At 36.3% G+C, this 13,980-nt stretch overlaps 1 protein-coding gene across 8 annotated transcripts; it reads right to left on the bottom strand.

Moving 5' to 3' along the window:
• Positions 1–738: 738 nt before the first annotated feature.
• Positions 739–13,887, bottom strand: zfand6 (zinc finger, AN1-type domain 6). 8 transcript variants are annotated; one of them, XM_067444926.1, is made up of 9 exons: positions 13,524–13,887; positions 11,364–11,528; positions 9,604–9,757; positions 8,918–8,966; positions 8,712–8,781; positions 8,353–8,432; positions 4,748–4,897; positions 4,522–4,623; positions 739–1,508 (listed from the first exon to the last, which is right to left on the bottom strand). In XM_067444926.1, exons 3-9 carry the CDS (start codon positions 9,706–9,708, stop codon positions 1,360–1,362), a joined length of 705 nt encoding a protein of 234 aa, XP_067301027.1. In that variant the 5' UTR covers positions 9,709–9,757; positions 11,364–11,528; positions 13,524–13,887; the 3' UTR covers positions 739–1,359. The 8 variants fall into 8 exon arrangements, with proteins under 8 accessions (XP_067301027.1, XP_067301018.1, XP_067301011.1 ...); XM_067444917.1 differs by lacking the exon at positions 11,364–11,528 and having other exon boundaries at positions 13,524–13,553; positions 13,668–13,886; XM_067444910.1 differs by lacking the exon at positions 11,364–11,528 and having other exon boundaries at positions 13,524–13,886.
• Between the last annotated feature and the right edge of the window lie 93 nt (positions 13,888–13,980).

Genomic DNA, 13,980 nt, shown 5'->3' with positions numbered 1-13,980 from the left:
TGTATTTAAAAAAAGTTATCAGCAGTAAAACATTTTTTTGGCAGACGATTTCAGCCTTTACTTGGGCTAAGTTTGTTTTTCTTCACCTTAAAAAAGTTTTATAAAACACAACTGATAAGATGTCCTGTTACTACTAATATCACCACAGATATAGTAATGATTCTGTTCATTGTCAGAAAAAAAGTTGAAAGATTACCAAAGGCAAGTTTTTTAGCAGTTTAAGTAACAGTCTATACACAGGTGTATGTAATTTTAAAGAAACTGTATGTAAGAAATATTTCAATCAATCATAAAATGGCCCTGATATGACATTGAGAAATCATGTTAATTTCAAATACTTATATCCCTGACAACAGTAGTCTGGCCAGGCTATTATCACTTATAAGTTGTCGTTGCAGCCCTCAACTGACGTTGATGTTGACATGTTTTTGCCTGAAGTGCCACCCTCCACCTATCTACCAATCACAAAGTCAGTAGTGTTTCGGCATCCAGGTTGCCATCTCGGCTCTAGTTACCACAGCTTTAGCTACAAACGTTCCAGCTGGATCCTGCAGCCTATTTGGCAACCTCGAGTCAGGAGGGAGGGGGAGAGGGGATACACCGCTCTACACTACAGTAATTTTAAAGTGATTACAGTACCAGTTTTGGCCACGATCTTACAAACACTTGCTTTAATGTAATTAATAAGGGTATGTATATTGGGCTATTAAGGCTAAATTGAGTCACTAGAGCCCTTACTACAGTGTGACGTGTACAATTTTATTGAACATGAACACAGTGTATTCACAAACATAAATAATAGCACTCGCAACTTTCACTCACTCAAACAAATGAACTATAGGAAAAAAAATGTATATCACAGTCTGTAATGAAGTGCAAAAAATCTGTTAAACCAGAGAGCGCAGTCACACACATAATTTCTATATTTGCAGTCATTTATAAACCTCAGATTTTTTTTAAACCAAGGATGAAGCAAATACAGTAATTGATAAAATGTGTATCTTTTTTATATTAAGTAAATGATGTCATTCAAACCTTATTGAGAGAACAAAATAGAAATTCAAGACACATTCTGGCAATGGTTTTAACATGCAAGCTTTGATCATCACCAGAAATACACAGCCACCCAAGCGGTCTCAACTTAAACCCATTAGTAATGAAAATTAAATTAATGCAATTATATAAATATTTAGCGGCTTTCATACCACAGTATTTTCTAAGTAAATACATTTTAGAGGTAAAATGAAACAAAGGGACAAAACAAATTTGTGTAAATGTTTCATTGTAGCATGCACAATTCAAGATCTTGTTAAGGGTGTTTGTGGGAAAAGAAAAAAAAACATCTTTGCAATCTTCAGCTCAAATCTTCTTGATTTTCTCCCCAACGACAAGCGGGTTTTCTTTCCTAATTTTCTCAGCTGCATCAGCCTTGTAATCAAAGCTACAGTTGTGAACATCTGAGTATCGATGAATGCAGCAAAACAACTGTCCACACCGGCAGTCAAAGCCTGTCAGATAAAAAAAAAAAACCTAATGTTAAACCTCAAGAGACATTTATACAGAAAAAGGGTTAAATACCGGTCCTTCTCAAAAAATTAGCATATTGTGATAAAGTTCATTATTGTCCATAATGTAATGATAAAAATTAAACTTTCATATATTTTAGATTCATTGCACACCAACTGAAATATTTCAGGTCTTTTATTGTTTTAATACTGATGATTTTGGCATACAGCTCATGAAAACCCAAAATTCCCATCTCAAAAAATGTGCATATCATGAAAAGGTTCTCTAAACAAACTATTAACCTAATCATCTTAATCAACTAATTAACTCTAAACACCTGCAAAAGATTCCTGAGGCTTTTAAAAACTCCCAGCCTGGGTCATTACTCAAAACCGCAATCATGGGTAAGACTGCCGACCTGACCCTGTCCAGAAGGCCATCATTGACACCCTCAAGCGAGAGGGTAAGACACAGAAAGACATTTCTGAATGAATAGGCTGTTCCCAGAGTGCTGTATCAAGGCACCTCAGTGTGAAGTCTGTGGGAAGGAAAAAAGTGTGGCAAAAAAAAAAAAACACTGCACAACAAGAAGAGGTGACCGGACCCTGAGGAAGATTGTGGAGAAGGACTGATTCCAGACCTTGGGGGACGTGCGGAAGCAGTGGACTGGGTCTGGAGTAGAAACATCCAGAGCATCTGTGGGATATTGTGAAGAGAAAGTTGAGAGACGCAAGACCCAACACTGGATGAGCTTAAGGCCGCTATCGAAGTATCCTGGGCCTCCATAACACCTCAGCAGTGCCACAGGCTGATTGCCTCCATGTGACAACGCATTGAAGCAGTCATTTCTGCAAAAGGATTCCCGACCAAGTATTGAGTGCATAACTGAACATCATTATTTGAAGGTTGACTTTTTTTGTATTAAAAACACTTTCCTTTATTGGTCGGATGAAATATGAAAAATCTTTAGAGATAGGAATTTTGGGTTTTCATGAGCTGTATGCCAAAATCATCAGTATTAAAACAATAAAAGACCTGAAATATTTCAGTTGGTGTGCAATGAATCTAAAATATATGAAAGTTTAATTTTTATCATTACATTATGGAAAATAATGAACTTTATCACAATATCCAAATTTTTTGAGAAGGACCTGTAAATGCAACAAATCTTAGCAAAGCATTTAGGTAGCTTGTATATACCATGATACCATTTGCCAGCATTGACAAGTTAAAGCTGTCATTGATGTTTGTTTCGTAGTGCAATATTAAAAAAAAAAAAAAAATCTCTTTCTTAGTATTTTTGTCTTGCTTCCAGTCCAAATATATAACAATTCTTACATTAAGAAGCATTTCATAAAAATATCATATAATAAAAATGTTATTTTTATTCTGCCCGCTTTGAATCAGACACAGATAAAGTAGTGATAAGATTACTTTTTTAAATCTTCATTATTATCTTACAATGATTGCTTCAAATTGTCTAGATATCTATCTATTTATAGTTTATATCTACATATTCTAACTTTTATTCTAACATCATCATCAGATGTATTCAGATTAGAGCTGTGAATCTTTGGGTAGGCAGCAACTCGATCCGATTCATGAGTCATAGTTTTTTTTTTTTTTTTGCCAAATTCAGAACGATTCGAGCCGAGGCGGTTCACATTAAAATTCAATATTATTCGATTCTGCTTTTTAACATGCATTCATAGGATTATTAAAATGCTTCCTCTAATGTGTATTAGTCAGGGTGTGAATTACACAGCAGCCAGAGGTCAGAGAGTGGGCAAAAAACCCAGTAACACTTTTCAATGAGGTTCATTAGTTAACATGAACTAATAATAAACTGCACTTATAAAGCATTTATTTATTTGTTAATGTTAATTTTACCATTTTATGCATTATTAAAATCTTGGTGACATTAGTTAATGCACTGTGAACTAACATGAACAAACCAAGAACAGCTGGATTTTTATAAACTAATGTTAACAAAGATGAATTAATGCTGAACATGCTGAATGTTGTTCATGTTAACTAATAAAAGCCTATTGTAAAGTGTTATCCAAAAAACAAACAAAAACTTTTGTCCATTGTTAATGTTAGTTCATATTGTTACTTTGTTTTATTATTATTACACACTTTACTTTAATTACCTTTATAAAATGGCATTTGTAGAAATTTGCATAAGCCTTATTAAAGTGCTTCAGGCATTAAACATGCAATGCTTCCATGGAGAGACTAGAATATCATGCACTTTTCCAGCTAATCCTAAACTAAAAAACTTTTCTTATGATGATTCTGAAGTAAATCCACCGGTGTTGCTATAGTATCGGACGCATCTTTAACGCGCCTCTGATTGATAGATAAACCGCAGGCTCTTATTTCAGTGTTGTTAATGTTGTAGTTACTAGCAGTTTTTTCTTCGTATATTCAGTTAAACGACATTAAGTTTAATTTCATGCATCATTCATCAGTAACTGTGCGTATGCATTTTAGACACTTATAAATATGTTTGCTCCTTCCATGCAATAAATGTGCATCCTTGAATAAGCCGGGTTTAACTTCAATAGCTCAGGTATGACCCATTTCCCTAAAACTTCAGTATTTTATTTTATAAAAAATGAGCTACGGACGGAGCGCAAGCTCAGTCCAGTGAAGGCGGTTATGAGTGTAGCGCATGTCTGTGAAGGGGATTTGTGAGGGCACGGATGACGCAGCACAACTTCTCTATTAATTTTGCGCATGTAGTAGATATAATCAAATTTTTATTTTAGAGCATGGAATCATTATTGAATCGAGATTCATTCGATTCTTAGCATTTTAAATCGAGTACTGTACTACTGACCGAAATTTACGATTCACATTTCAAAATACATGTTTCAAGATCGATGCATATGCATCGTCAGGATTTGTAATCGATGCATCAAGAAAACGAGTGATTCGTTACACCCATAATTCAAATGTATTCAGACAGACAATGGTATAAATCAATGTATAGTATATAATTTTGCATACCAGTGAGCCCCACTTTCTTGCGGCAAGTGAAGCAGCGGTTTTTCTTGGGTTTGGAATGATCTGGCACATCTGAGGTCTGCCCTGAGACATCTACTTCTGAGGCTGTTAAGAGTTTAATAAAGGTGGCAAAGATTTATATAAGCTATGAGGTTCTGTTCCATGTTCTCATAACCAGGAAGTTGTGGCAAACATCGTTCAAACTGATAAATATGAAATCGGTACTCACCGGACGCTGTTTCTGTGGTTTCAGAAGTTTCATCTAACTTTCTTTTTCCTCTCGATGTGCCATCCTCCAGTGAAGAGCTACCTGCCGTAAGCAGCTTTTCTGTGGTGGATTTCTGAATGCTTCTCGTCAGTTTACTGCACGATACTTCTTCTATACAAACAAAAACTCAGTCATTTTTAATTTAAAAAAAAAATCTACATGAAGGGTCCATAAACTCAAACTTTTCAACCTATACACGATGTAATCCTGGTGTGTGTGTGTGGGCATGTTTGTGACATATGAGGACACACACAAATGTGTATAATGACATAAGTATTACAAGGAGAGGGTGAAATATGAGGACATTGGCCATGTTTCCACTTTTTAAAATGCTTATAAATCATACAGGATAAGTTTTTTTTAAGAAAGTAAAAAAGCTGAATGTTTCCTGTGAATGGTAGGTAGGGGCAAGGGCAGTGTAAGGGGATAGAAAATACAGTTTGTATGGTATAAAAACCATTATGCCTATGGAATGTCCCCATATGTCACAAAAACAAACGTGTGTCAACTATTATGAAACAAGTTAAATTCAAAAATAAAAAAATATGAAAAATAAAGTACACTCGTTTGAATTCTATGATTTTACGCATCAGGACATAAAAATAATCTAATCCTTGGTAGGTCTTAAAAGTAGGTAAATAAAGCTTTAGATGAACACTACATGCCATAGTACACTGTGCCATGGTTTATATAACAAAAACTAGACCAAAATGGAGAAGCCACGTGTGGCAAACTAGGTACACCATTACTGCTTCCATATGAATGAAGAGGGCAAGTAGCCGTCAGGCACTGCTAATCAAATGCCGTTAATTAATTGACTATTAGAAAGCATGACCAAGTCTATAAAAGCAGAAGTTTGCTGTTCTAGATGATTCAGGTGTGTGTTAACACTGCCAAAGAGGAAAGACAACAGTTGCTGCTGTCCATTAATCTAGAAAGGGTTAAAGTAATTTCCAAACAAATTAAAGTCCATCATTCTACAGGGAGGAAGATTATTCACAAGTGGAAAACATTCAAGACAGTTGCCAATCTTTCCATGAGTAGAAATCCCAGCAAATTCACCCTGACGTCAGACCTTGCACTGCTCAGAGAAACTGAGACTACAGGCCTCAGTTAGCATGTTAAATGTTAAAGTTCATAGCAGTACAATTAGAAAAAGACTGAACAAGTATGGCATGTTTAGAAGAGTTGCCAGGAGAAAGTTTCTTCTCTCTCTCTAAAAAAAAAAAAAAAAAAAGGAAACGCAGCTTAAGTTTGCAAAGTTGCATCTTTAAAAAACCCAATCTAAACCAGACAAAACCAACGTTTAGATGTTTGGGCGTCATGCACTTTGCCATGTTTGGCAAAACCAAACCCAGCATATCAGCCCGAACCCCTCACACCAACTGTCAAGAATAATGGTTGGAGGGCTGATGATTTGGGCTTGTTTTGCAGCCACAGGACCTGGGCACCTTGCAGTCATTGAGTCGATCATGAACTCTTCTGCATATCAAAGTATTCTAGATTAAAATGTGAGGCCATCTGTCCTGGTTTCTTGTCTTAAAATAGGGTCATGCAACAGGACAATGATCCCAAGCACACCAGCAAAATCAAATCTACACCAGGATGGCTGAAAAGAAAATCTGACCCAGTTGCACTGCTGCACTGGCCCATATGTAATCAAAATTACTAAAACATTAGTTTGCTGGGAAAAGTTAAGTTTGTTATTGAGAGAATATAAAGCAATGACTAAACCAGTGTGCTCTTTAATCAACATCTGTTACTTAATGACTTTCATCATTAATCTCTCTAGGGAGTTTTTAGAAAACGTTGACTTCCGTTGAAAATTTGAACAAACACAACTCACAGGTCACTCCCCTTACTCTCTGCTGCGCTACAGCCCTCCCTCAACAGCTCCTCCTCATCACAACAGAGCCGATCGTGAACACGAAGGCTAGCAAGCAAGCAGTGCCACAGATGATGGCGGACAAACCCATGGTTATGACACATTCACTGGGACGAACAAAACATCAACAATATGATTTACATTGACTATGGCCTGCCCATACTTGGACTACAAACTTGGTCCTCAAAACATTACATATTTTGCAATACATGTAATGTCACTATATGACTTTGCACTATTTCTATAAGTAATAGCAATTAAGATAATATAATGGTAACTAACGTTACAGTATTTAAGGAATTATTCTATCGATATGTAATGCTAAATAAGGTTTGCTAGTACATTATTTCAGCAACACGACAAGCCAGTGAATTAGTAGGTTTCAACATTAATGTGCGTGACATTTTATGTGTATGTTATGCGGCTAGAGCTTTGACACTGAGTCAAAAGGCTCCAACGAGGAATTCACACCCACAGCGACTTCAAGGAGTCAATGGGTGGGGAGAAGAGGAAGCCGTGGTGTGCAAAGGCATAGAAAAAGTCACGCAGCCGCCCCGGGGCTGACACACAACAGAAACGCCAAGCTCACAGTGTGTCTTTAACCTTAGACTTTCAAACATTAAAATGTAATTTATTAATATTATTTGTGTCAAAATGACATATTCGTTCAGGTCACGACGTCACTGTAGCTTTACACCGCCATCTTTTAGACTGACGGTCTCAGTAATGCCAGCAATATGTTGTGCAGTTGGCTGCAAAAACAGCAGAAAGAAGAACCCCGAACTGGTATTTTATTATTTTATGAAGAACAAAAGTGTTAAATAATAAATATTTCATAGCCTACTTACTGTACTATCATAAAGGGATAATGTTGTATGTTTCTGAATGAATTGTATACTTTTGGTATGTTCTTTTTGGAAGCTTTATACTGCTGTGTGTTTGAGCTCAAGTATTTGATTGAGATTCTCTGGTATTTGATGTTTCAATTAATCAAAGGAAAAGTCAGGTTCGATTTTTGATTAATTCGGTTCGGGAGTAGAGATTAAAAAAAAACTGGTTGTAATAAATAAGGATCAGAGCCTAAAATAGAAATTTCCTTCAGGTATCTCTGTCTCTATCTCTCTTCATTCAAATGGGCACACAAGCTTGATTGACACTGCTAAGGCACTCCTCCTGGCTCTGATTGGTTGTTTCTTACAGGGAGCAGTGCATTTCTGCAAATGGCAATAGGACCACTGGCAGGAGTCAAAGGAGCTTGTTTTTCACAGATTAGCTGTCTCATATTTTATACGGTCATATTCTACTGTCAGGACATAATGACAGGTTTAAGAAATTTAGGTTTTAAAAAAAATAAGGTTTTACAAAAGTTACCTACTGCAGCTTTAACTTACAAACAAGAGCCCCATGATCAGTAAAATCAGTAGACATACAAATGTAAGCCTGTTTAGCCCTGGAAGCTACCCTGAAGAAACAGGGCTTCTAATCAAATGTAAAAAGTGAACTTTCTGGCCTCAAACAATCACAGCAAAAGTCAGATGCATTTTGAAAGATGGTGTCTGGCTGTTTCTATGGAGTTTTGGAGAGCTTTTGTCTCTTTCTATGTCATGGTAATCTGCTCAGTGTCTGGTTTTGGAGCAGCGGATGATATAATAAACAGGTCAAAGTAAAAAAGGGAACGTACCTGGCATTTTAAGGTCTGATTGAGCTGCTACTGAAGCACCGTCTTTACGTGTAACTGCTGCTGCTGCTGAGAAACACTGACTGGAGAGAATAATGATGATTAGAAAAGATTGTTATGTTAAGTATCAATGAAAAGGCATCATAATATAAAATGTGAGAGCGGGTGCTAAAACCTTGACCAAAACCTTACATACATCAGATACATACATATGAAGTATCTACAGAATACACAAGTCCAAAAACAAGCTTTTATTTGCCTTTTTGAAATAAAAGTTTCACAAATATTCTTACGCAATTGGAACAACTTGCAAAACTGCTATGAGAAATTTTGGAGGGCTGGCAAAGAGGAAGATGTTGTACCTGTTTTGTTCATGTGGTGACGTCGATTGTATAGTCATAGATTCTCCTTTACTGCTTATGCTGGAAGACACTGCAGGCAATGAAAAATGAAAACCCAAAATGTCAACACTACCATTTTAACTTCTTCTTATGTGAGGTTTTTTTTTTTTTTTTGAGACACGTTTCAGTATAACTGTGTCCCAACCAGGCATGATGGAACAACTTACAAGTTTCCAGCAGCAGGTAATTTTTGCATTCCTGAATGAAGGTTAAATGCTGTAGAGAATAATGAAATTACACCTTATCAAAAACTTTTTGATGTAGATAAGCAGGATTTTGGTCCAATTATATTTCATTGTGGGCAATGTAACACAGCACAACACATAGAAATAAATAATAATAGTGATAAACCATGCCAAATGACTAAATGTTCTGTTGTGTGTCAGCAATTAGAACAAAATCTCAGAGTTGCATTAAATGGATCAAAACTAACAGTGAAGGCTTTTACTGTATTATGGTTAGAAAAAAACATTTGTTACATTATAACATCGTCAACAGCATTTTGGTTGTTTTTCACTCTGCTACCGCTATACGTTTGCACAAATTTAAATTTAATGTATTTCAATTTGTTAAATGGCTTCAATGTGTAGATGTGCTTGGTGATGTAATATTTGAGGATGGCTGCTGCAGCAGCATGTATAGGGTCAGGAATGAAACAAAATATGTGGGACTGTCATGTTGATGGATTAAGAGTTGATGTCATCAGCGTTTGCCATACCTTGGCTTTTGGTGAATTGATACCACCTGACATGATCAAATTCCATTGTATTTGTACATATATAAAAAGGTAAAACAGTACTTGCTAACACAGAACAGTTGGAAAGTAATCGGTTTTGTGAGACATCTGACTCACCTGTATCACTGGATCTGCCGCTGTTGTTCTGCCGCTGTAAGGAGTCTTTGTAGCAGACCGAGCACATGCCGTTATTACGTGGGTTCCCATAAAACCCGCAACCATTAGAACAAAGCACTTGGGTCTGATTGGTCTCCTGAGCCATATCCCTTTCCTGTAAAGAGAACAAAGCAAGAGTTTACTATTAAAAAGTCACATTTCTATGTGGTACCATGGTTTTTCAACAATTAATTGGTCACATTTGCATAACAGCTACTTTGACATCAAAATCCAGAATTCATGATTTTATCATTTTGTGGGATAAACAACATGACCTAAATGCATGCATGAGAAACATGTGGTCTGTTTCACCTTAAAAGAGCTCTGACCTATGACCTGTACTTTGAATACTGAGTGTATGGCTGAATTACACTTTGTGCAGATGTTTGAGTGAATTAGAGACTTATCTGATGGTCCTCTGACATGGTTCTAACTGTCTCTCTTCACCTGCCTGTAAGAGTCTGTCTCTAAGACTACCTTTGCGGCTGTCTCACACTCATACTGTACAGAAAATGTCCCCGCTGTGCTGAAAGTTGGGAGAAAGGTGGTATTATTAGACAGACAGACCATTATAGAAAGACAGATTGACAGAGGTTATAAAATAAGAGTATTATTAAATTACATAAACCAGGTATGAACACTAATCTGTCTCGCCTGCCCACTTGAGATCGGATCACACAAAATGGATGTTTTGTGTTTAATACAGGTAAAAGAGATACACAATAACACTAGGAACATAAGAAAAAAATACAGGCAATAGTGCTTCCATGTTGACTTTAGCATGATACAAACAGTCAAAAGATTTCAGTAGCACTACAGTGAAACCAAACACACCATTTCAACATATCAGTGTTCTCAGTCAATGTTTAAGCCAAACAGCAGCTTTAAATCAACTTTCAAACAGGTTTAAGTAGGACCTAGTGCTGACACGATGCAAGAAAGAGCTTAATTCTATTGTAAAGGTTAAAAACTTAAAGGGTTAGTTCACCCAAAAATGAAATTTCTTTCATTAATGACTCACCCCAATGTTGTTCCACAACCGTAAAACCTCCGTTCATCTTTATAACACAGTTTAAGATATTTTAGATTTTGTCCAAGGGCTTTCTGTCCTTTGAATGCAAGTGTATGCCCACTTGCTGTCCACGTCCAGAAGGTAATAACATCATCAAAGTAGTCTATAGGTGACATCAGTTGGTTAGACTCTTTTGAAGCATCGCCAATACATTTTGGTCCAAAACTAACAAAAAATACGACTATTCAGCATGGTCTTCTCTTCCGTGTTCCTTAAATAAAGATTCAAAAGATCATGAATCATGATTCAGATCGCATGTCAAACTGCCAGACTGCTGAAATCACGTGACATTGGCAAATCACAAATCAATACGCTGATTTGCGACTGTTTGATTCTTTATTTGAGGTTTGAAAACAAACGCGGAAGAGAAGACAATGCTGAATAAAGTCGTATTTTTTTAATTTTTGGACCAAAATGCATTGTCGACGCTTCAAAAGAGTCTAACTAACCAACTGATGTCGCATATGGACTACTTTGATGATGTATTCATTACCTTCTGGACGTCAACAGCAAGGGTGCATACACTTAATGTATTCATTTAATTTAATTTTTGGGTGAACTAACACTTTAAGCCATCAAGCAACTGAAGTTGCTTCAGAACAATTCAATTACTCAAATCATACTCATCAAAAACACCATGCAGACAAACCTTCACTGTCTGGCTAGGATACACTAAGCCGTTGTGCTCACATGTGTTGCCCTGTGAGAAGGTTATTAAGCGACATGCCCTGGCCTGGCACTAGCTCAACAGGTCAGATAAAGACTCCCGGTTTCTCTCCAGCTCCAAGCAACAGGATCACAGAAGTCAAGATCTCTAAACAAGGCCAAGAACACGTGCTACAATCACCATCACAGAAAAAGCTCATCTTTAGACACTGACCAGACATTTGGAGGAGAAATAAAAAAAGTACTAAGTACTTTTTACGTATAGCATCTGCAATACTAATAAAAATAGGAAATAATACTCATGTAATATTAAATCAATAGTTTTGTCAATTTCAAATTAATGTTGTGACATACCCAATCATTATAACATAGTATGAAAATAATACCTTTAACAATAAATCGTGAGATATGCTGAAGTAGGTGATGGTAATTACAGGAAATCGTTCTATAAATACTGTTCTAAAACGGTCTTGTTTTTAAAATCAAGCCCAAGTTTTTGCCGTCTTATATGATGGAGGAAAACCCAAAATAGTTTGCCGGGGAGAAAGGTGCAGTTTGACATATGACCGTATGCAGCAGAAAAGCACCACAATGCACATGGAGCTACTTAGAATATAGCAGAACTGTGTAGTAGTTTTTTTTTCTAAGAAAAGCATCATAATTACTATTGCTCAAGTTCCATATGAACTACTAACACCAAGTATTAAACTTTGGGGTGTAACTTGTGTAAAAACACACACTTTAAATTATTTACTTTTACTTTACAGAGGGAACAGGAAAGTTGACCACATTTAATTTCCTTCAGTCAGATTCTTCTCTCATTTACAACTGAAAATGACATCTGTCTCAGGTGATCCAATCAAAAATGGACAGTGATAAAGCCAGGTCTAAACATCATCCACATTGTGTGTAACTGCCTTTTTCAAACAAATGTAATTATATAAATACTGCATTTTCTGCTGTAATATGATCAGAAAACACTCAGTACAGTGATCTTTTCAACCATACAAATCAAATACTACCACTTTTGTTTTAAGCAAATGAATCAGTCTTTTGGCAAAAAAAAGGAACATCTAAAACCAGTTGGCCACAACAAATGGAGAGAGTTTAGTTTAAACACTTATGAAATTACTGTAGAGGTTGACAATGTCTGCAACAGATGGGGAAAACACAATCACAATGGAATAAAGATAAAGAAATACTTGTACGGTTGGATAACCAGATCACATATTGATACTGACTAACGTTAGCCCTCTAAGCTATAACCAGTAGCATGTAACTATGTATAGGGTCACTGTAGTACAAAGCAATATAAGTAAACCTACAGTCTTCTTAAATCACACAATGAGTTTGTTTCATCAATTAGACTGACTCCAAAAGAAACTTGTAACAGTCGGATCTGAGCAATCACTGGGATAAACGTTAACCAGGTTTCCACGGTAACTTGCACTATTTACACTATCCTTTGTTTAAGTAATCTTGTACTATGAATGACAATACCACAAGAAGCAGATTTCAACGTAATATCTTGCTCATGTATCCATACGTTTGCTTTCCTTACCTGGTTAATAGTTTAAAGCGAACACCTCTGTTTATCTTCTACGTAATGTCGCTTGATGTTTAAATGAAAGCTGGACATCGTAAAATACATTGAGTAATAATAGAACGGGTTACGTACACGCCTACTGAAACGCTATTGGTTGCGTACAGTAAGCCACGCCCATGTGCATCACGATATTTTATCCGACTTATTTTAGCGAATCGGTTCATTTGAACAGTTCATTTAAAGGTCAATCGTTCAGATTTGGTGAACTCGTCAATAAGAATCGACTCAAAAGAACGATTCAGTCAGCTATTTTCCTAATTTAACGAGTTAAGTTAAAAGATATATGCATGTTGATTTATATCATGTACGATTTTGGAATAATTACGGATTAGCAATACATGAGAAATGTTTAAAAAAATATTAGTATCATATGTATTAACATAGCTTCGTCCCTAAAAATAAAAACAAGTTTAAACTGCTGGCATGTAGATTTCTTTTAGACAACATCTTTCACAGACCTTGTAAACTAAAAGGCATTATAATACAAAGTAGCAAATGATGGACAACATAGTTGCTATTGAATTAATGTGTACTTACCCAACCAATGATCTCGCTATTAGCTTGTTGGTGACAAAGCTTTTCGGCTATTTGCTCTTTTGCAAATAAATAAGTAATTATGAAGTAGCTTTCGCCACGCGACCATAAAAGAAGTTCTGCTCTTGTCAAGTTGGCTAGCTCACACAACGCCGCAGCTGTTTCACTGATTCAATTGATTAACGTTCAAATTTACACCCGACTCCCGACGATTATTATATCAATGTTACTGGGTTAAAATAGTTTGTTTTATTGTCTTGCACTTTTAAAATGTTTGCGAAGTGTTTTCAGCGTTTTTCCAGCTTCCCTTCCCCCACCGAGAAACAGCCTGTTTGTTAGTTTTGACACTCCAGCCCCCACCACTTTAACCTACCCAATGACGTCACGAAGGGACGTTATAGTTTTCAGTATTATACTGTGCCATGTGACATATCATCGTTTCACATGTTTGACATGTTTT

The sequence above is a fragment of the Pseudorasbora parva genome, chromosome 1, assembly GCF_024679245.1.
Source record: "Pseudorasbora parva isolate DD20220531a chromosome 1, ASM2467924v1, whole genome shotgun sequence".
NCBI classification, from domain to species: Eukaryota; Metazoa; Chordata; class Actinopteri; order Cypriniformes; family Gobionidae; genus Pseudorasbora; species Pseudorasbora parva.
This window is presented reverse-complemented; position numbering and strand designations above follow the sequence as displayed.